Raw genomic sequence first — 23,414 nt, 5'->3', positions numbered from 1 at the left:
ATTGGGTGTGCTAGGCATCTGCATTTGGCCAAACTGCCCTCATGTGCCCCCCTGACATCACAATGGCTTCAGGAATGGGAGGGTAGATAAAATTCTGACTGTGCCAAAAGGGAGATCAGTGGTTTCAGGCGTGATCGCGGAATAGTACTTCCTCCTGAGATGATGATGATGATGATAATAATAATAATAATAATAATAATAATAATAATAATAATAATAAAATATTTATATCCCGCCCTCCCCAGCCGAAGCCGGGCTCAGAGCGGCTAACAACAGTCAACAGTTTTAAACCATGTAAAATGACAGAAATAAGGTGGGTCCTGGAAACATACATACAGTAGTTTTCCAAGTGTCAGAGGCAGAGGCACAAAGTTGCATCTTGAGCATTTGCCAGAAGCTGAGTGTAGACTAATCTATACTGGTGAGTTAAATGTTAAAAATGTGTGGTAAAATGTGACACCAGAGGGCGCTGCAGAGCAGTGATCTGTTGCCAATGAGAAATTGCATTGGGGACTATAGTTTTTTAATAGTGTGTTTTAAATAGCATTTTCCAGATCAGTGTAAATCCAGCCTGTATTATGAAGGTGCTAGATGCACCTCTGTGGGAAGGAGTTCCACAGCCCAGGGTTGCCATGGAGAAATGCACACTAAAAAGCTGCTGAATTTTCATTAGGACTTCTCTTTTTTTTAATGTGAACTGTGCACTGCTCTGGTTTCACCAGAAGCGGCTTAGTCATGCTGGCCACATGACCCGGAAAAACTGCTCCCTCGGCCAGTAATGTGAACCCCAGAGTCGTTCAAAACTGGACTTAACTGTCAGGGGTGCCTTATCTTTACCTTTTTGTGCAGAACTGAACTTAAGATGAGAAAAGCACAGAATGGACAGAAACTGAAATTGCCAGGGCCATCCATCCCTGCAGGCTCTGCCATCCAAAGTTTGGGAAAACAGAGGAGTAATTATTATGCATGTTGCATTCAACAAGAGGCCTGTCACATTTCGATATACAACCATGTCAAGCACAGTTTCACTGCTGCAACTTGTTCTCCCAAAGGAGGTTGGGAGCCACTGCTGCAGATGAGCCATTTCAGGTTGATTCAGCAAGTCTTTTCATTTTATTTATTTAATGAGAGCATTTGAACTGGGCTGTTCACCCAAAAAAATCTTCCAGAGCAGCTTACACACAACCAGCAAAAACAAGACAGTGCTTGCCTGCAGGCCCAAAACTAAAAAGCAGAAAGGAACAGGGAAGGAAGGCAGGGGAGAATCACTCTCAAACGCCAATTCCTAAACCGTTGTTCTTATAAGGACCAGCTTGAATTATTGTTGTGTGAATTAAGAAAAAAGCAATCTTTGTTTAAACACCTCCAGTGAGGAAGAGTCCACTGCCTTCATTGGAGGTTTTCAAGCCGAGGTTTTAGCTGAGATTCCTGCATTGGCCCTTGAGCTCCCTTCCAACTCTACAAATCTATGATCTTGCAACCAGAAGCAAGGACAGAACCTCACACGGTTTCTATTTCTGACCTTGCTTTCCAGCTGTTCTGTGCTCTGCCGAAGCTCCTGCCGTGAAAGTTCTGAATTTTCCAATTTCTTTCGCAGCAATGCCAACTCCTCCTAAAAATGGGGAGAAAGAAGAAAACACACCCTCTTTGAGCCTTCCTGTGCCCTCCATTTGTTTATAGGCTTCGATACTGTACGTCTCCCCCTCTCAACTGTAAAATCTTTGAGTGTATGCTCCTTTTAGGTAGATACCCCCGTTTTGCTTTGCTGTACCTCATGATGTACTTTGATAGTGCAGTATGGATAGAAACTATACATAAACATGAGCACAACAGGGTATGGGAGAATGTGATGCTAGCATCCAATACCAGGATGAAGGTCTACCAGGCTTGTGTGTTGAGCACGTTGCTTTATGGAAGTGCAAAACAAGGATGTGCTCTCACAAGCCCACATTCCCAGCATGTTCACACTCCTGTCTCAGTGATGTCTACACTAGCTTGGTCATATCCACAGAATGGAAGATGTTAGGATCCCCAAGGACATGCACTATGTGGAGCTGACTTCAGGCACCAGGCCAACTTTGTGTTACAAAGATGTCTGCAGACATGACATGAAGGCTGGCAATATCAACCATGCCATGTGGGAATCCTTGCAGACAACTGACAGTGCCAGGAGACACACAAACAGGTGACCAGAGGTGGAATAACTGCTGGGAGGAGCCGCAGAGAGAAGAAACGCCATGGTGCATTTGCAGCAGCACAACTGGATGCCTTCATCTGCCCCAGCTGAAACAAAACATGTCTCTCCTGCATTGGTCTCTACAGCCCCAGAAGGCTCTGTAACCTTCTAACAGCTTGATCTCACCCCCCGCCAAGGCACCCTGCTCCATTGTCTCCAGAGAGAGACAGATGCCAGCAGAACACAACATGCATGCATAAATGACAACACTATCCTAGACAATTACGTCCTTGAGCACCACCAGTTCTACATGCTACATAGTGACAGGATGGTCACAGAATAATTCCCTGATTACTAGTCACCATCACATTATGGAAGGTGTGTGTGTGTGTGTGTGTGAAAGAGAAAGAGAGAGAGAGAGAGAGAGAGAGAGAGAGAGAGAGAGAGAGCAGTTGTGTGCTTCAATGATCCCTAGTTGTGTGTCTGGGGTGTGTGCAGGTACAACCACAATGTATACTTCAACAGCACCACCAATGCACCCCCACTTCATGCAATGATTCTTGGAGGTGATGGGACCACCAAGCATCAGCCTTGACAGAGAGGTTTTGCAATTAGTGTTAGCAGAAGTTGGCACTGTGACAAAACCCCACAGCATTGAATGCTCCTGTTCAAGTGTCCAGCCAGCAACTGTTCCATTCACTTCCCTTCCCATTTTCCATTTCCTTTTCCACAAGGAGTCAGCATTCCATGGTGTCATGTTAGCTACATAAGGAAAACTGAGGTTGCAATGGGTGGATAGCAAGGGTGAGAGTCCTGTGGGCCCCTCCAGGGGCGGCTGGGCCCCAGCTCATCCTCAACAACCAGCCCATTTGGCTGCTGGGAAGTGGGAAGCCATCACCCACTGAAGGGCAAAGTGCTGGGCGGCAGCCACCTACTGCTAAGAGGGGAGAAATTAAATGGGGTGCACTCGGGGACACCACTGAGGCAAAACGTAAACTAGCCCCTGGGGACTCGCCAGTGAGAATCAAGTCCACCTATTCATTTGCCACATGGGTTCTGTCAGGCTTGGTCACACCACAATACGACATTTACAAAATGTTTTAGGTTCAGCAGTTGGCTGGTTGGTCAAATGGCAACAGGTAAGATATAAACAGGCAGGCAGGCAAAGATGCCTTGTATTGGCTCAGATTATTTGTATTTCATCAGAACATAAGAACAGTTTGCGGGAACAGGCCAGCATCCTGACCTCAGAGTAGCCACCCAGATGCCTATTATGGGAAACCCCCAAGCAGGATCCAAACACAAGAGCCCTCTCCTCTCCTGGGGTGTCCAGAAGCATTGCTGCTTCCAGCTGTGGAAGCAAAACTGCCATGGGCAGCAGCCAGTGACAGCCCTCATGTTCTTGAACTTGTCTAATCCTTTTGAAATTGTCTTTTTTGCATCAGCCTGTGACCTGATCCTTCTAACTGAAGTTGCTGCAGATCAAACCTGGGACTTCTGCATGCAAAGGAAGTTCCCTTGCCTGTCACAGATCTATGGGCCCTCTGAGACAGCACCTTTTAAGCACTGTTCTAGTAATTACTGAAGTACTGAACATGATGACTTTAGGGTTCTATAATTTCCAGTTCCATATCTCTATTCATTCAATTTCCCCAATAGAGTTGGTGCCGAAAGTATGGAAAAGAATGATATGGACAGTGGCTTTGCTCTGTGGCTCATGGGAGTCCCAGCAGAACCCCTCAGAGGTCTACCTCACCATGTCTGTCCTCACCTGTCCTTCACAGTTGTCACCTACCTCTCTGACTCGGAGCTGACCTTCCGCAAGGCTGGTGCTCAACAGTGGCCGGATACCACACATCAGTTGCCACCAGGGCCAGCCCTTCACAGCTTGGAAGATGGCCAAGTTCTTCTGGATGCACCGAGCAGCCAAACGCTGAATCTGAAAGGAGAGCAGGAGTCCCCCTCAGAGCCCAGAGGGAGCAAACCATCCCAGGCAGCTGTGGAGAGAGGGAACTCTGCCCTGGGCTAGCCTGGGCACTGGGGCTCAGGTTCAACTACTAAACAGTGGCAGCAAGCATTCCCTCCGCCCAGTCCCACCCCCAACACTGCATGGGGCAGAGAAGAGAGGGGAGATTGTTCTGTCTGGGAAACAGAAATGCTTGTGCTGATGGAGCAAGCATAACAGCACAATTCCTCCCTATTATTTATTTCATAACATTTATACACTGCTTGATTGCTTTTTATAAAAAGCTTGAAGTGATTTACGAAAAGGAGATAACAATGAACTTATCAATAAGAAAAAATAATAGCAATAATTTAAGACTTTCAAAATGTTAAAATAACAGTAGACTTTGTAAACATCTGGGTAGGTTTTCCTAAACAAATATGTTTTTAGCAGGTGCCAAAAAGAGCAGAGCAAAGGCGCCTGCCTGGTAGCACTAGGTAGGCAGGGAGTTCCAAAGTGTAGCTGCTGCCACACTAAAAGACAGAGTTCTTATAAATGCAGAACAGGGATTATGGGGCACCCAGAACAATGCCAATTCCGCAGATGAAAGCAGTTGAGTGGGTGCATCTGGCAGCTAAACTGATCCCAAGTTGTTAAGGACTTTATGTAGTAACAGTAACACCATGAACTTGGCCCACTAGCAAATGGGCAACCAGTGCAGACCTCTGAGCACAGGAATGATATGCTGACAAGGCCTCCCTCCTCTCCGCAATCGTGCTGTAGCCAACTGCAGCTTCCAAAGCAAGCGCAAGGGAAGCCCCTGAAGTAACTGACGCAGGAAAAGAGCTGGTTCAGAGTGGTGCAGATGGCCTTCACAGGTGCTGGGTGCTATTTCATTAGGGAGTCTTAAGCTAGGGTTCCAGTATTTCAAAAATTGATTTTTTAATATTTTTTTTGCCCAAAGTTGTTTACGACAGCAGAATCACAGCTACAGTGGTGCCCCACAAGACGAATGCCTCGCAAGACGGAAAACTCGCTAGACGAAAGAGTTTTCCGTTTTGGAGGTGCTTCGCAAAACGAATCTCCTATGGGCTTGCTTCGCAAGATGACAATGTCTTGCGAGTTCCTGCTGGTTTTTTTCCCTCCCCCCCTTTTTCTAAGCCGCTAAGCTGCTTATCAGCTGATCCGATCAGCAGATAAGCCGCTAAAAGCCGCTAAAAGCCGCTAATAGCGCTAATAGCGCTAATCCGCTAATCCGTCAATGGGCTTGCCTCGCAAGACAAAAAAACCGCTAGACGAAGAGAATCACAGAACGGATTCTTTTCGTCTTGCGAGGCACCACTGTATGAAGAAGCTGTGGTGGTGGATTTGCTCAGCAGCATCCCAAGAGATGTTAACATTTACCATGACAACAACCCCTGGCTTTGCTAATCTTCAAAGAAGAGGTTACCTTTAATTTCTTATATTTCTGACGGGAGAGAAACCCCTTGCAAGCTGCTTGGAGGAAAATCAGATTCTGAGACACCAGTTTTTCCCTCTGCTTTTCTAGCCTAGAGAGGACTCCAGCTTTCAGGAACACCTGCCCAGAAAGAAAGAGAGAGAAAATCAAGCCACAGGATCCGAGCAGGATAAAAGTCGGGGATGCCAAAGGGACAACTCAAAAGCTGTCATTCATCACAGGGTGAGCTCAGGACCCCCGTTGACTTCCCATGTACCTGAGTGCGACCCACAGCAATGGTCTTCTTCTCCAAGTTGAGGGCCTGGATGAGCTCCTCCAGAGCCTGAAGAGAAAGGGAGAAGACATAGGAATGAAACTCTCCACATCCCCTTTTCTACCCAATAAGCAGAAGCTGGAGGGGGGGGGGAGAGAATGGGGGCTTGTCCTGAACTGTTAGAACCCAATACTAAGAATTTGTCAAGAATGTATAACTTGCTGCTGAAATGGAATACACAAGATGAAACAGTTAAATCGGCTATGATTAAGTGGGCACAGGACATTGGTCACAATATTATGTTTGCTGACTGGGAATGGTTGTGGAACACCGGTATTAAATTCACGGCATGTAATGCCTTAAAGGAAAACATTATGAAAATGATATACAGGTGGTACATGACCCCAGTCAAGCTAGCAAAAATCTATCATTTGCCTGATAATAAGTGCTGGAAATGTAAAGAAACTGAAGGTACTTTCTATCACCTTTGGTGGACATGCCCGAAGATTAAGGCTTTCTGGGAAATGATATATAATGAAATGAAAAAGGTACTTAAATGTACTTTCTCTAAAAAACCAGAGGCATTTCTCTTGGGCATTGTCGGCCAACTGGTGCCAAAGAAGGACAGAACTTTTTTTATGTACGCAACGACAGCAGCAAGAATACTCATCGCAAAGTATTGGAAGACACAAGATCTACCCACCCTGGAAGAATGGCAGATGAAGGTGATGGACTACATGACATTGGCTGAGATGACTGGCAGAATCCGTGATCAGGGAAAAGAGACGGCGGAAGAAGAATGGAAGAAATTTAAAACTTATCTCAAAGACTACTATAAACTTGATGAATGCTAGAATGTCGAGGTTTTCAGAAAGAAAGGGTTACAGCGATATAAGATTAGATTAAAGAAAAGATTAAGAAGATAGAGGTGGGAAAGAAATATTTAGAAGTTGCTAAAAATTATGGACATTGGGATGCAGAAAGGGGGGGTATGGGGGAGTCCGGGAAAAGAGGTTTATGAAAAAATGTTATGAAACTATACGTGTTTGTATGTCTTTGTATGTGTTTGTTTGTTTTAAAAAAATTTTGTAAAACCAATAAAAAAATTTTATAAAAAAAAAGAGAATGGGGGCTTGTCCCCCATTATTGATATCTGCATTATCCAAAACCCCTTGCAACCGTCCAATGAGCCCCAGAAGTCTGTGACAGAAGTCAAATCAAACACCAACAGAGCCAAAGATTTCTGTAGGTAAGAAAGGGATTGAACATGGGTCTTCAAGAACAGACCACTTAAAAAATAATAGTTAAAACACAGCCAAAACACATTTAGAATCAGCAATTAAAATGCAGTTTGACCTTACAGATGCTCAGTGTTCAGGACTGTCTGCACCTCAGTTTCCAAAGGCCTGTCTGGACAGGAAGGCCTTAGCCTGCTGGCAGAAGGATGAGAAACTGGGAGCCTGTCTAGCCTTTCTTGGGATGGGATTCCACAGCATGGAAGTGGCCACAGGAAAGGCTTGCTCTCACCGTGCCTCTGATGTGATGGGACCAAGGGAATTCTGACATTCGTGGGACCAACATGACTATCTTGCCTGCCTTATGTAACCAGCCCAACCCACCAACAGCCTGGCAAAACTTCCAATGAAAGAATAAAACTAAGAATAGGGACAAGCTGCATTCCTCCACCCATACCCTTGATTTCCCCGCAGCACCAAGTAACAACATTGACCTTTTCTGACTGTCAAGATTTTCTTTTTGAAACCTGAAGTCTTAACTGAAATGCACATGCACAGCCTTTGTTGCCCCATGCAGCGCTCTCTCATGCTCTCTCTCTCTCACACACATCTGCAATTCAGCTCCCAGCTGTGTGATGCCCCCTGAATACACATCAGAAAGAGCAGTTGGTTCACACACAGCCTCATTGCACTTGGGATTTGTAAGGGGGGGGGGGAGAATCTGTGAAGGAGCTTGCAAAATCCCTCAGAAAATTAGGAGAAGGAGATCAATTTTGCACAGAGGCTTCCATTATTCAGAAGCGGGGGGGGGGCTGAATTTTCAAGAATTTAGCCACTGTTCTTCATCCCTCCTCTTCTTCTTTGTAAGTGGCTGTTTGCTTATATTATAGCCTCTGATCTCTCTGGAGAAATGTATTTTTTGACAGCCACTTGATTATTAATGTCACCTAGTAGTATCAGTTAACACAGAAATAATAAAAATGATAGAAGTTAATTCATTCTCGTTTATTTAATCCATTTTGTCTGCTTTAATCAGTATAATTGGGGAGGGAGTTGAATTAATAGAATTTGGAATTACTTTAATCTTACATGAAATTTTTAGCTTGTAATTTGTCTGCAATTAATCTAACTATGCAATTTGTATTTTCTGATTCTCCTTTTCAGTTATCTTTTCAGTGATTCCCCCCCCCATATTAATATATATTACTTTCTTTTTTGAGTATAGATATATTTCTCCTCCCTCCCCTTTTTTAAGGGATTTATGTTAACAGGTTCTTAATATTCTAACAGATGGATTCATTATGTCTGTTTATATGGTCTTCCTTATATAACAATCTCTTTTTCTTCACATTTATTTTTTCTTTTTTATTAGATAGGCACCTTCATAACACAATGATGAGCCAATGCTATTACACCTATAATAGCAGGTAAATAACAATATTTCAGGTGAATGATGATATGGAAGCACATTTCTGAACCTTTATATAACAAGCAATATTTGTTTATTATTGTTATTGTTATAAGCAGCAGCAGCAGCAAAAACAGCAGCAACTTAGCCGAAATATATTAATATTTCTAAAGTGCCTCTGCTGCCTGTGGTGTCTTTGCTCATCCTCCGCCCATGGCTCACCTTATTTTCATCTGTCATCTCATAGGCTGAGCTGTATTTTTTCATCATTGGCTGAGCCAGGATCTGGAACTGGTGTCGGAACTGCATGCGCACCATACGATCCGCGTACCCTGCAAGGCAAGCAAAAGGGGCATTTGCTGAGGGGCTGAGCAGATTTGGCAAAGGAGAGTCTGGTTCCTCCCAAGGCTCACTCAGTTGCCAGAGGATAAGAAGCCACTGAGGCCACCTCCCAAAGACGGGCAAATCCATCTGTTTCTCTTTCAGTTTCTCATTTTTATAATCTTAAATTCAGTTTGCCACATTCCCACATCAGTTTGCAATTTTAATTTTTAAAAAGTCTCCCTCCAAATTTGAGAGTGTATCTTTCCTAAAGTGCATATTTTCATATGCTGTTTGGCCTTCTGTTCATATACATTTTTGCAAGTAATTTTCCCCAGCATAATGCATTTTCTACATTATTGTCACTAGGGTTTTCATTTTTTTACGCACAGGTATCCCTAATATGTTCATGTTTCATTATCAGGAACCCCTGGCAACCTTCTGGGAAGCCCCAGGAGCCTGTGGCATGCACTCAGATCAAACACCAACAGTCTCAAATAGTTCCACAACTAAGTAAGGATTTGAATGTGGGTCTTCCACACTGCCACCAGCAACTAGTGCTCTGACTGCCTTGCTTATCCAAACCAACCCACCAGAAACCTGGCAAATCCTCAAGACCTAACAAATCCTTTTTAAAAGAAATTATTTAGAAACTATATTATAAAAATATTTGTTGGAAATGTAAAGAACATTAAGGGACATTTTATCATGCTTGGTGGACACATAAAAAGCAAAAAGAAAAGAAAAGAAATACATACAGTGGTACCTCGCAAGACGAATGCCTCGCAAGACGAAAAACGTGCAAGACGAAAGAGTTTTCCGTTTTTTGAGTCGTTCCGCAAGACGAATTTCCCTATGGGCTTGCTTCGCAAGATGAAACGTCTTGCAAGTTCTTGCGAGTTTGTTTCCTTTTTCTTAAAGCCGCTAAGCCGCTTCGCAAGACGAAAAAACCGCAAGACGAAGAGACTCGCGGAACCGATTAATTTCGTCTTGCGAGGCACCACTGTACACTGATATGGAGAACATTGAAGATTAATTATCAACTGGAGCCAGAACTCTGTCTGCTGGGACTTATGGATATACAGTTACAAAAGGAATATGGAACTTTGTTGCAATATATGATCACAGCTGCGAAACTTTTACAGGCACCAAGCTAGAAGGACCCATCATTTCCAACAATGGAAGAATGACTGTTAAAACTAAGAGACTTAGCTGAGATGACGAAAATGACATGTTTAATCAGAGAAAAGTCATTATTAACGTTTGTTAAAGACTGGAAACCTGTCATAGACTTTTTGCATGAAAAAGAAAAAGAAATAATGATATTTGGATTTGAGGATTGAACATAATGTTTGTGTATAGAAAGTGGCTTAGTTGGGTGTTATATTGGATTGGACAAAGTGAATACTGTTTTTATATAGCAGAAGTACTTTACTTTCTAAATCTTATTTTTCTATCTTTTTCTTTTAACCTCCTTTCTATTCTTTTCCTTTCCTTTTCTTTCTTTCTTTCTTTCTCTCTCCTCCCCTTTTTATGTTTTCACTGTATCTAGATAAAAGTCTTAGTTTGGTTTAAAAGGGGGGGGGAGATATTAAGTTTTTTAATTTTCTCTATAAACCTTAATGAAATTTATTACAAGAAAACAAAAGAAAAGACCTCACACATCTGATGAAAACATAAAACTGAGAGCAAAGATGAACCATCTCCTTTCCATGCTCCTTCTCTCTTCCCTGCAGTGCAGTGTGATGAAACTGGTGCAGCAAGCACCTCTTTAAAGTAGGTGGACTTCACCACCACTCAGCTGATCCTGGAACTTTGACAGGTGTCAATCACCCAGTGTCATCAGTCCCACCCACCTGCCAAGGTTGGGTCACAAGGAGATGGGGTACTTAGGAATCCAGCCCACTGGCAGGATCCAATTCTCTACTCATGCTACAACTTGCATCATTCCTGCCCACAGGCCATGCTGGTTGTGGCTGATGAGAGATGGGAGTCTAACAACATCCAGAGGGCAGCAGGTTCTCCTGCCCTGCTGCAGAGGAGCTGTAACACTCCCTGCACCGAGTCAAGCACCCTAAGAACATAAACAGAGTCTGGCTTCTAGGTCAAGCAAAAGGCAGCCCATCTAGTCCAGCATCCTGTTCTCACAGTGGCCAACCAGTGGCCTCAACGGGAAATCTGTAAGCAAGATCCATGCACAACATCCCTCTCCCCTCCTGTGGCTTCCAAAAACTGGCATTCAGAAGCATTACAACCTCCAACTGTGGAGGCAGAGCAGAGCCCTCCTGGCTAGGAGCCCTCGATAGCCCTCTCCTCCTCCATGAAATTGACTAATTCTCTTCTAAAGCCATCTGGACTGGTCGCCATCACTGCCTCCTGTGGGAGGAAGTTCCGTAGTTTAACTATGTGCTGCATGAAGAAGGACTTTCTTTCATCTGTCCTGAGTCCTCCAACATTCAGCTTCTTTGGATGTCCATGTGTTCAAGTGTTATGAGAGAGTGAGAGAAAAATATTCTTCATCCACTTTTTCCATGCCATGCCTCTTTTTATAAATGTCTACCCAGTGAGTAGATGCAGGATGCCCAGCCATTCCATGCAACAGAAACCCTCCTGCACCTATCCTGCTGAGCCGTAATGCATCCAATATCTGGCCCCCGGAGAGCTGGGCTTGAAGGGCGGAGATGTCCCATCCTGCTGCTGTTCCCCCTGGCATCAGACAGGACTGCAGAACGATGCCTCCTTCTCTGTCCATTTCTGTTCTCGCAATGAGGCAATGGACAAAATGAATCTGGGATCTCTTCACTAGGTTGATGAGAGAATCCTACAGAAGTGGAGAAAAACACAAAGGAATTGAGTTCCTGATCTTCTGCTTGAAGATTATAGACCACATTCACACCATACAAAAGTTGTTATTCCAGAGTTACAATTTCCAGAGAGGGTCAATGATCAATCCCTCTTCACAGGGAACTCTGGACAGTCAACCTCTTTTTCACTTCTCTCTCTTACTCTCTCATCCACCCACCCACTTTTTGCATCTGATTGCAAAGTGCAGGTTTGAATCCCCACTCTGCCATGGAGCTCCCTGGGCCAGTCACTCACTCACAGCCTAACCCACCTCACAGGGTTTTTGTGAGGATAACATGCAGCGGGAAGAATCAAGTATATTACATGTGCCTTGAGCTCCTTGGAAGAAGGAAGGCGGGATATAAATGCAATCAATCAATAAAATAAACAGGGACAAAAAGCATCATAATGTAGCAAAAAAGTTTCAAATAAAAGCCAACCACACAAATAATAATAAAATAAGCCAGAGCAGCAATAAAAACCACATAGATAACATTCTTAAGGCCACTGTCTGTTCACAGAAAAAGCGGCATCAAGTAAATGGAACTGCTAAGCATCTAGAAACACTCAAATAGAAAAATATTTGTTTTCTGCCTTGTCAATCAGACTCTCAAGTTGCTAATGCTGTTGTTGTTTTTTTTTAAAAAAAACATTGGAGAAATAATAAAAACCTAACACTCTTAGCGTTACTTGGTTTTCCCTGGTGGGGTTTCAAAAGCTGCCTCCATCCTCTCTTACAAACCATTGTGCATAATACTCTTTAAAAAAATCATAGAATGGGAAAAGCTCACAAACTGAACACTCCCTGGAAAAATACCAAGGATCACATCCAAAATACCGTATTTACTTGAGTCTAATGTGCCATCGAATCTAATGCGCACCTCAATTTTCAGAACCTTGAAACCAAAAAAAGTATTTGCTAGTGAATGTCAATGTGCCATCAAATCTAATGGCATCTTAATTTTCACAGTGTAATTTGACCAATAAAGGTGAGCATTAGATTTGAGTAAATATGGTATGTACAACAACTTTCTGTTTCCGTGCGCTGCTCTTAGTCATGCTGGCCACATGACCCGAAAGCGGTACGCCGGCTCCCTCGGCCAATAAAGCAAGATGAGCGCCGCAACCCCAGAGTCGGCCACGACTGGACCTAATGGTCCAGTCCGCTTTACCTTTACAACAACTTTCACCACGTGGTGCCCTCCAGAGGTTTGTCAGCACAGCTGTATGATGCTGAGGCTGATGGAAGTTCGAGTAAGAAAATATGGAAGGCCCCAGGTTGGGGGAGGATAAATGTATTGGTTTGATTGCAGATCCCAAATCTGTGATCCACTGTGTGTGGGGTTAGAATCTATGAGAGGAAACCTGCTGAACCAGTCATAGTAGTTCCTCAGTTAAGGTAAAGCCCTTGGCTGGCAAGTTAAGTACTGTCATTTACCGGTACTTGCCCAAAGTGATTGCTCTATTGCCATAGAGGAAAATGGGCAGGCCTTTCCCACCTCACTTGGCTGGATGCCACATCATCCTTGTGGGGAGAACAATAAGCCAAGACGTGTGGGGTGGGGGGAAGAGTTTTGGCTCATGCTGGAAATTGGAGATTCAAAGCTGTGAGTTTGGGGGTCCCCTGGAACCCTATGGGGAAACAAAATCTGGTGGGGAGTTAACACTATGAACCCATGCATCCTGTGCTCAGGTGTATACATGTGAAAATAAAGCCCTATAGCCTAAAGACTTTCACATTGACATGGCTGAACTTCATTCCAAGGAAACCAAACCCCGGGAAAGTGCAGGCACCCCTGGAGCCTCATGCCACTTGGGGACTGGGGGGCATACAACAGCATAATAACTGAATAACTTAAAGCAAAACTGGACTTGATGCATAAAAAAGTCCTGGGCCCCTCTGCCAGTTCTAGGCAACCCTTTCGCTCACCAGCTGAAGCTTGATCTGAGCACACACAGACTTCTTCTTCACAGCTGCAAAGCTGCTAGTGAAAGTCTTCCTCACGCAGCCAACTCGCTGCAGTGCTTGCTGGGAGTTCCCCTCCAGCCCCGCAACAGACCGGCATATCAGGGGCACTTTGGACCGCAACAGAAACAGTTTCTTCAGAGGGTCTCTGTGGAGAGGGAAATGCATCACCCAACCTTAAGAGCTGCCCTTGTATGATATAAGATGGGCCTTGGTTAGTGTGTGCAAGGGAGGGAGGGAGATCCTTGTGCATCTCCAAAATAGGATTGCAAGGTCAGAAGCATCCCAGAGCCTGAGATTTCAGGGCCCAAACCTGAGACCAAGGGGCAGCCCCTAGCAATGTCACAAGAGTGATGTCATTATACATGACCCATTAATCCTTTAAGAAGACCGTCCAGGAGTTGCTGTGGGCAGCAGAGGCAGCAGGGCTCAGCTCCTGCTGCTCCTCTCCACACGCCCCAGTCACTTAGAATCAAATTGTAGAGTTGGAAGAGATTCCAAGGGTCATCTGGTCCAACCCCCTGAAATGCAGGAACTCAGCTAAAGCACCCCAGACACTTGGCCATCCAGCCTCTGCTTAAAAACCTCCATTGCCCATTCCACTGTCAAACAGCTCTTACCGTCAGAAGGTTTACCGTATTTTTCACTCTATAGGACACACCTTGTTTTAGAGGGGGAGAACAAGAAAAAATAAATCTCCCCCTCTCTGCCCAGCGCAGAAGGTGCCGTTCAAGGTGCCTTCAGTCACCTTCAGGTGGCTACCTTGGAAGCCTGGAGAGCGAGAGGGGTCAGTGCACACCGACCCCTCTCGCTCTCCAGGCTTCAGTGAAGGCAACCCTTAGCCTCTGGAGCGCAGCGTGAGTTCCCGCTGCGCTCTGGAGGCTTCGGGTTCCTTTCGACCTGCTCTTTGGGGCTGGTGGGGGGAACCCCCCCGCCAGCCCCAAAGAGCAGGTCGGGGAGCAGCGGAAAGGCACGCAGGCAGAAGAGGCTTCTGCCATAGCCGCGCGCAACCTCTCCAGTTGGGAAAGGCTGCGTGGGGCTAAAGAGGAAGCCAACCATAAATGAAATTTAACTTAAACATTAACATCCCTAGATCTTCACCTTATGGAATTAATATTCCTAGCTGGTTCCCAGCCAACCATAAATGTACATTTTTAAGCCTCTTCTTCTTCTTCTTCTTCCTCTTCCTCTTCCTCCTCCTCCTTTTTTGGGATTAATGGGAGGAGGACCAGGGGCCACAGCCTGCCTTCTGAAAGCAAATCACTTTCCCCTCCAATCATGGAGCTTTCAAATCCCCAGGAGATGTTCCAATTCCAATTAAAGTTCTATTGTTCATTAAGGGAAGGAAGGCAACCAGTGCAGAGAAAGGGGAGAAAGTGCTAAATGGGCAGAGATGCAGAACTAATTTTGCAGATATTAATTAAATTAAATTTTAAAATGTTCTAAGCTGTTTGGCTGAGGTGTCCTCGCCCTACCCACCACCCTCCAAAAAGTAGGTGACTCTGCCTCTGCCTCAGTTTACCTTGCAAAGGTGCTTCTTCTCCCTCTGGTGCAACATCACCTCCCTCATTTTTCCTGACTGCTCCCTTAGAGATGGGATTCTCTGTGGCCTCCTGAGGAGACCTGCATTGGCTTCCAGTACGTTTCCAAGCACAATTCCAAGTGTTGGTGCTGACCTTTAAAGCCCTAAACGGCCTCGGCCCAGTATACCTGAAGGAGTGCCTCCACCCCCATTGTTCTATCTGGGCACTGAGGTCCAGCTCCAAGGGCCTTCTGGCAGTTCCCTCGCTGCGAGAAGCGAAGTTACAGGGAACAAGGCAGAGGGCCTTCTCGGTGGTGGCGCCCACCCTGTGGAACACCCTCCCATCAGATGTCAAGGAAATAAGCAACTATCCTACTTTTAAAAGACATCTGAAGGCAGCCCTGTTTAGGGAAGTTTTTAACATTCAATGCTGTATTGTGTTTTTAATATTCAACTGAGAGCCACCCAGAGTGGCTGGGGAAACCCAGGCAGATGGGTGGGGTATAAATAATAAATTATTATTATATTATTATTATTCTTACTTGTAAATAAAAGACTATTTTTTCTGCTTGCTTTTACCAAGTCATTCATATAATTTAACAAAAAACTGGGGTCTTGTGGGACTGCATCTCCTAATATATTTTCCACTTGGTACTTAAATTAAATTCCAATACCTTTTTTGCTAGTTAACAACCCCACCACACATGATAGCATTCTCCCTCTTGCTCTGGGGCATTTCCAACACATAGCTGAATAAGTTCCACTTATTTTTGAATCATGGTGATGGGAGACTGCCATGTCATCATGACTTAATAGCAGTTTCCACTTGTGTTCCTGTCCTTGTGTGGGCCTTCAATTCTCCCCGATGCTGATCCCTTTTAAAACCAGCCATCAGCACACCACTGGGCATTGAATTTAATCAATTAATTCTGAAGCACAATATGAATGACTGCATCTCCTCCCTCTTAGCTTTATTGGCTGAGGAGTTCAAATTCCAATATCAAGTGATAAATAAATTGCATGAAATAAAACTAAACAGATAAACTTCCCCCAGGACCTGAGGTTGGCGCTGCCTCTGGCATGGAATTCTGCATGCAGAAGAACTTACATTTTCGACTCCTGCAGGACTTGGATGGCATTCTGCACTGAGAGGTTCCACTTGGCTTTGTTCACCCAGCCAGTGGCATCATAGCGGACGGGGTCTTGGCCGAGCTGGTGGGCGATCTCAAACTGCAGGGCCTGCTCACACTTGCGCAGGGATCCCTGTCCTGCAGTGAAGAGACATCGACGAAATAGGAGAGGGTTACTTAAGTGGGAGGAAAGGGAATGAGCAAATGGCAGGTACAGGCCAGGGGAGGGGTAAAAGGACTTTCCAAGGAATGGCAAGGGAAATCTCCAAAATGGTGTGAATGAGTGACCTGGGTGAAATCTTGCCTTGCACCATTTGGGAGCTCTCAGCAAGGGTTAGAATCCACACAGGGAGCCCCATTGTCCCTTAAAACATGAAAGGTCATTTCTGAAAAGGTCAGCTAAAATGATTGAGGGGGTAGAGCAACTCCCCTATGAAGAAAGGTTGCAGTGTTCGGAACATTTTAGCTTCGAGAAAAGAGGAGTAAAAGGTAACATGATAGAAGTGTATAACATTATGCCTGGCAAGCAGAAAGTGGATACAGAAAAGCTTTCCACCCTCTCTCATAACTCTAGAAATCAAGGACATCCAACAAAGCTGAATGCTGGAAGATTCAGGACACATAAAACAGGCCTCTGGTCTCCTTGGGTGTAGCAGCAGAGGTGGTGAATGGAGGACAAAGGGCACTTCACCAAGTCCAGCTTTGAAAGGCCTTGACCCCACTCTCCCATGAGTCTTGACTGACAGGCGGTTGTATCCAGCCAATCATGTGACCATGAAGACGCCCTGATGCCAATAGGTGGGAGATGGGCAACCCAAGGGTCAATGGGCCAGAGACAGTCCCATTTGCAGACAGTGGAGCCTTGGATGGAGGCTGAGCAGTCTTAAAGAGCCAGGCTGTGGACAGACCTGTACCAACCCAGCCACATAATGTCCCCAACCCCATGTCAACAGGAGCTGAGGGCCCCTCCATTTTACCTTCATTGATCGGACCCTCCTTCACAAAGTAAGAGCACAGACGGTTGAGCGCAGTGCTGTCACTGGAGCCTTGCATCAAGGCCTCCTCATCCAGAATCCAGAACAGGCCCTTGGGGTCTTCTGCCTGGCCCCCAGGGGTGGCATGGACCTAGAGGGGCAGGAGAAACAGACCAGCTATTGTAAGGGAATATTGCTGAGGTCACTGGACTTCCCCTGGCGCCCATGAAGCACCTGAAGCCTCCCCACCCATACTTCTTGTGAGGGGTGAGGGTGGTTGCCTTTCCCGCCTGCTTGAAAAGCCCCTAGAGGAAAAGGAAGAAGCTGGAAGTGTGCTGCTCTTTCCAGCTTCTGATTTCAGTTCTATGTGCTTTTCACAGCTCAGGTGAGCATTGAAACAGATAGCAGAGCATCCATGAAGGTTGGAAGGAAAGGGATCTGGGAGAAAGAAAGTGGGGTGACTGGAAGGGAGAAAGTGGGGTGCTGAAGGCATGGGGGAGGGGAACACTGCCAGAGAGAGGAAGAGAGAGAGAGAGAGAGAAGCTTTGTGCCCCGACACATACAAATGAAATCCAGTAAGCCTTGCAAGTGCATAGTCTGTGTCAGGGAACTGCCATCAGTGCCGGAGGGAGAGAGCAAAAGCCAGAGGGATTATAGAGAGCCTCCAGAGATTGGGAGAAGCAGCTCCTCTTCTGGGGAAGAGAATAAACGCAGCTCCAGGGGAGAGGGGGTGCAGGAGTCGGAAGCAGCGAGGCGGTTCCACGACTCCTTGCCTGGGACAAGCGGAGAGGGAAGGGTTCCTCCGCTGCCCACGCCCTCTCTGCGCAGAAGGCTTTCGCGCAGAGAGGGAAGGCGGAGACTGGGCGTCAAGGAGCTTCTTTGCTGGAGGAAGTTTAAGAAATGCCCACTCACAGATTCTGCCAGCGATTGAGTCAGCCACGGGTGAGTGGCTCTCCGGACAGATAAAGTTTACATTAGCAGCCAGCCAGGGAGAGATTTGCCTGCTTGCGCACGAGCAACCCCTTGGAAACCTAACAGTCTGTTTACAAATCTCTGGCACCAAACTGTCACAAAATCACAGATCACAACTGTCACTGCTGATAGAATCATAAAAATCATCCAGCCTTGCCATGGTTCAAAAACATGGATCTGAGACATGGAACCTTCTGGATCTTCATAATTTTTTTTAAAAAAACAAACCAAAGGATTCCCTCCAAATCCCTACTAAATCATAGGTCACCTCTATGCATGTCCACAGATGTGTCCTGTGATTTGTTGGAAAGCTTGCTGTGAATGTGATCCTATGTAAAAATCATGAAAATCCTCACTATTCTGCATTTCTGAGGTTTTCACTGTGCGCTTGACCAGTGCAAGCTTTACTTTGAGAGTGTTTTGAGAGGAGCTCCATGTAAAAATTGTGGAACTGCCAGAAAAATGCATTTCGGTTCTCCTGGATCAGATATTCATCCAGAACCCTTGGAAAAGAAAGAAAGAAAGTCTGTGTGTGCATCCTCAGTCTCCCTCTCTCTCTCTCTCTATGTCTGGGGGTGACCCTGGTGACAGGAAAAGCACCCAAAGGTGGCGTGCACAGTGCACTCTCAACATTCCAAGGGTGCTCATGGGCTACATGGTGCCCTGGGACCTTTATGTGCAGTCTCTTAGGCTGAAAGACAGGAATGGGTCCTGTGGTCCTACAGATACTGCTGAAGTGGAATTCCTATCTTGCCTTCACCATTCTGCCTGGGGCTGATGGGAGTCCAGCAGCAACTGAGGGACATATGTCCTCCATCTTGATACATAACACAATCCATATACACTTTTCTGTTGATAGTACTCCAAGTAAAGATCATTTGCCACCCACAGGCCACCCCCAGAAACCAAACTGTAATTTTGTCACTTGGAGAGAGAGAACCAAGTGTGCCAGCCTCCAATTGGACAGTGCCCGTGACGTCAGTTGTGATGGGTCACCAGACCAATTTAATGTTAGGATTAAGGTTATGTTTTGCATTTACCACCTATGGTGTGGGGTGGTTTGGGACTTCCGGGTTGGCGCGATCTGGAAATGGCGGATTCCCTCCGAGCTGCGGAGGGAATCGGCTCAACCGAGGACGGGTCTTTGCCGCACCGGCGACGCGGGGACCCTTAAAAACCGCAGGCGCGGAAGCCTGCGGACTGAAGACTCGGCGGGTGCCTTAAGCGCCCCCCGATCCACGAAGAGCCTTTTTAAAGGCTGCAGAGAGGATACGGAGGGTGGCGTGGCACTGAGAGTCGATCGCTACCTCGGTGGAGCGAAGCCGCGAGCCATGACCGGAGAGCGCTGACTTCCTTCCTTGAAATTTGGACTGAAAAGAATTACCCGTGAGTAAGACGGAATTGGATTTTAAAAATATTACCCTGAAATGGAGACGACCGGGGGGTGTGCTAAAAGGAAGTCCGCACCCCCCCTTGCAGACGATCTAAGCAACAACAAAGTGCTAAGTTGGAGAGCCTACCCTTGGAAGGGTGAGTCAAAAAGGACACTAACTTCCAAGATTTAGCTAAAAGAAATTTTGAGCTGGAGAGTGGAGACTGGGAAGCTTTCTTTTTGTTTTAAACAACCCCCCCTCCCGGGCCCGGGAGCATCCTGTCACTGTGTCTGTGTAAGAGCTGCGGACTTTGACAGCTGTCAAAGCTGTCAAACGGGAAGTTTAGAGTGGAAAAATTGCTATTTAAGATCCCTCTGGACTAAGATGAGTTACAATTGAACCAAGATTGTTGGAAACAAAGTAATAATAATAAGTTAAAGGATTGTTGGAGAAAAGACTAATAAGTAACCAGATTCCCCCTAGGGGGAACTCTGTGAAACTACAATGGCTACAATGGCTGTGGATGGAAAGTTACTAGTGGAAATCGAAAGGATGTTTCAATTGGTGGGAATCTTACAAGAGCAGAGCTTGGCTATGAATAAACAACTTGAGACCTTGACTTCTGGAACAGCCAGCTCTGCTGTATGTATTGAGGACTTGGATGAGAAAGAATCCACAGCTGAATGGGAAATGATATCTAAAGAGGTGGAAGAGACTAAACAAGAAAAAGAGAAAGTAAAGCTGGGAAGTAACAACCAAAAGTTGACATCTGTGGAATACAAACAAGAAGACTTTTGGATTACATTCACCACAAGTCTGCGAAAGACGCAGAAGATGAAGGAGGAGGTCCCGGGAGTTTATGGAATACAGAAACTTAAAACAAAGAAATATGATTGGGGCCTCCATTCTGACTTTGATTCTGAAGATGCAGGATTTGTGGAAATTTTCCAGCAGTTGTTTCCAAATGCCCTTGTGGGAAGAGGATATGGTTTGATGGCGAAAGAACTCTTTCCAGACTTGACGACTGATATAAAGGACTACCAACAAGCCCGACGGAGAGGGACTGAAAGAGACTTGAAAGCCTCGGACGTGAGGAACCCAGGCTAAGAACTGCTATTCTGGATATGGATTGGGAAGGGACAAAACCGGGGATGGGAGGGAGGGAAGAAGAGAATCTTAAAAACACTCAAGACCTTTAGGTTTAGTTAATATGACTTTTAATTAAGACAAAATGAGAAATCGATGGAAGAGAATTTGAGTCCAACTTAGGAAAAATTTATATTTCTTTATAAAAGAGGTAATAAGATGGTCAAGAGGAGAAATACTAATTTGCTGACACAATTTTGGGAATTGGGATGCAAGAGGGGGGGTGGGGGGAAGTCAGGGAATAGGGTTAGGAAACTAGGACTTTCTGAATTTATACATGTTTTTGTCTTGTGTCCTTTTTGTGTGTGTTTTGTCTTTATAAAAGTGGAAAAACCAATAAAAATTTATAAAAAAAAATTATGGTGTGGGGTGGTTTGCATTTCCTGCCTTTAAATATATATATATATAATTTTTATTAAATTTTCTGTTTTACAATTTCAAATAAGCATTTTACATCCTTATTATATCAATGACTTCTCTTCTTCTCTTTCCTTGGTTCATTTCCCTTCTTCATTTCCCTTGGTTCATATCTTAAATCTCTGCATATTTTACAAAAAGTATACCAATCGGTTTTCCTCTATTGCATCCATCAAAACATATTTACACTGTTGAATTTATCTTAATGCTGCCTGCATTTCCTGCCTTGGCACCATCATGGTCTTGGGCACCTCCACCCTTCATGCATAAACATGCCATTTCCATGCAAACTCAGAGGGCAGCTCCCAGCATATTCACTGTATACTTTTCAGCACCTGCCAAAAATGTTATTGTTTAAACAAGCCTACGCAGATGCTAAGAAAGTTGAGGTAATTTTACTCTGTTTCAGTATTTTAATTTTGCATGTTTTAAAGTATGGTTGTGAATTTTTGCCTTTGATTTCCCAGCAATCCCGCCAGGCCTATGGTGATCATTCTGCTCTTGCCACAAAGACTTCAAAGCTCTCAATCTTCACTCTCTGCCACAGGAAAAGTCTTAATGTAGCAGCAAACACAGCCGCATCCTTCACAGAAAAACAAGATCCCTCAACTGGGTATTCTGCATTGCACTTAAATTCCTGCCAGGCCAAGGCAGTGGCAAAATGGCAGCACTCACCTCCTTCCTCCCATTCCACACACCCCTTTCATTTCTTAATTACCTGGGATGAGTTTTGATCTGCAATGGCTACTGTGGTTGCTGGGGAGACTTCGGGGAGATCAAATGGCACCTCAATATTTTCCTAGAAGACATGAAGGACAAAGACAGAGTTTATATTTGAGTGATAGAACAAAAGAACCCATCTCTCTCTCTCTCTCTCTCTCTCTCTCTCTCTCTCTCTCTCTCTCACACACACACACACACACACACATATATAGTCGCGTATTTTTACTTTTTCTCTCTGCCTTTCGTGGCACTCTGAAGCTTGCTGATCAAAGCAACCTCTTTGAAGTGCCAACTCCTCTGGAGCCAGAGTTGTCTCCCATCTTCCAAGTCATTCTTGTCGCAATGGCGGGGGTGGGGTAAATATTAAGCAGGCTTCATAAGCAATGGGTGCCCTGACAATAAGAGGACATCGGGAGAATGCACCACACAAGACCTAGTCATTTCCTTGAAATGGGGAGCTTCCCCACAAAAATGTTGTGGATTCTACACCCCATTCATCATATATTCTTTGCAAATCCAGGTGCTGAGTAAAGATCATAGAATCATAGAACTGTAGAGTTGAAAGGGACCCTGAGGATCATCTACTCCAACCCACACAATGCAGGAATCTCAACTAAAGCATCCATGACAGGTGGCCATACAGCTTCTACTTAAAAACCTTCAAGGTTCACAACCTCCCTAGGGAGACAGTTCCTCTCTCAAACAGCTCTTACTGTCAGAAAGTTTTTCCTGATGTTTAGCTGGAATCTCCTTTCTTGAAACTTGAAGCCAGAGCAGGAGAAAACAAGCTTGTTCCCTCTTACATAGAAGAGGGACAGCCCTCTTTTCCAGGCTAAACATACCCAGCAACTGTTCCTCATAAGGCTTGCTTTCCAGATCCTTGATCATCTTGGCTGCCCAACTTTGCACACTTTTCCAGCTTGTCAATATTCTTCTCACCAAGGCAGAATAGAGTGGAACTATTACTTCCCTTGTCCTGGACACTAGACTTCTTTAGATGTAGCCTAGTATAGTATTAGGGTTTTTTGCTCCTGTATCACACTCATGTTAAGCTTGTTGTCCACCAAGACCCCTAGATCCTTTTCATATTTACTGCTAGTAAGCCAGGTGTCCCCCATCTTATATTTGTGCATCTTGTTCTTCCTGCCTAAGTGCAGAACCTTAAGTTTGTTCCTATTGAAATTCATTTTGTTAACCTGGGCCCATTTCCCAATTCTGTTAAGCTCATTTTGAAACTCAATTCTGTCTTCTGTGGCATTAGCTACCACTCCCAGTTTGGTGTCATCTGCACATTTGATAAGCACCCCCTCAATTCCTTCATTTATAAAAATGATGAACAACAATGGCCCAGGAAAGAACCCTGCGGCACCCCGCTTGTCACTTTTCCCCAAAATGAAGATGGGGTTCGCGCAAGATGGGACAAAAACGGGGGCTTCAAGGGTTGCAGAAGCAGAAAAATATTTGGGGGCAAATCTTAAGGAGGGGGGAAAGCAAGCCCTGAAACAGGCCAGTGAGGATGCTCAGGGGCCAGAGAATGCTGAGTGTCTATC

At 45.1% G+C, this 23,414-nt stretch overlaps 1 protein-coding gene across 3 annotated transcripts in view; it reads right to left on the bottom strand.

The window, feature by feature from the left end:
* MYO18B (myosin XVIIIB) overlaps positions 1–23,414 on the bottom strand; it is a 385,232-nt gene that overhangs the window by 223,488 nt on the left and 138,330 nt on the right. For all 3 annotated transcript variants that reach the window (XR_014002918.1, XM_081174521.1, XM_081174522.1), the window contains 10 exons: positions 21,860–21,940; positions 17,237–17,384; positions 16,238–16,397; positions 13,572–13,755; positions 11,414–11,618; positions 8,699–8,808; positions 5,837–5,902; positions 5,572–5,700; positions 3,972–4,115; positions 1,523–1,612 (listed from right to left, as the gene is read on the bottom strand). Coding sequence is in view for 2 of the 3 variants with exons in the window: in XM_081174521.1 (XP_081030647.1) it covers positions 1,523–1,612; positions 3,972–4,115; positions 5,572–5,700; positions 5,837–5,902; positions 8,699–8,808; positions 11,414–11,618; positions 13,572–13,755; positions 16,238–16,397; positions 17,237–17,384; positions 21,860–21,940 (1,317 nt within the window). In the remaining variant the exon portion in view is untranslated. The remainder of the gene's footprint in view (positions 1–1,522; positions 1,613–3,971; positions 4,116–5,571; positions 5,701–5,836; positions 5,903–8,698; positions 8,809–11,413; positions 11,619–13,571; positions 13,756–16,237; positions 16,398–17,236; positions 17,385–21,859; positions 21,941–23,414) is intronic.

This window comes from Podarcis bocagei (genome assembly GCF_964188305.1).
Source record: "Podarcis bocagei genome assembly, chromosome: 16".
Taxonomy (NCBI): domain Eukaryota; kingdom Metazoa; phylum Chordata; class Lepidosauria; order Squamata; family Lacertidae; genus Podarcis; species Podarcis bocagei.
This window is presented reverse-complemented; position numbering and strand designations above follow the sequence as displayed.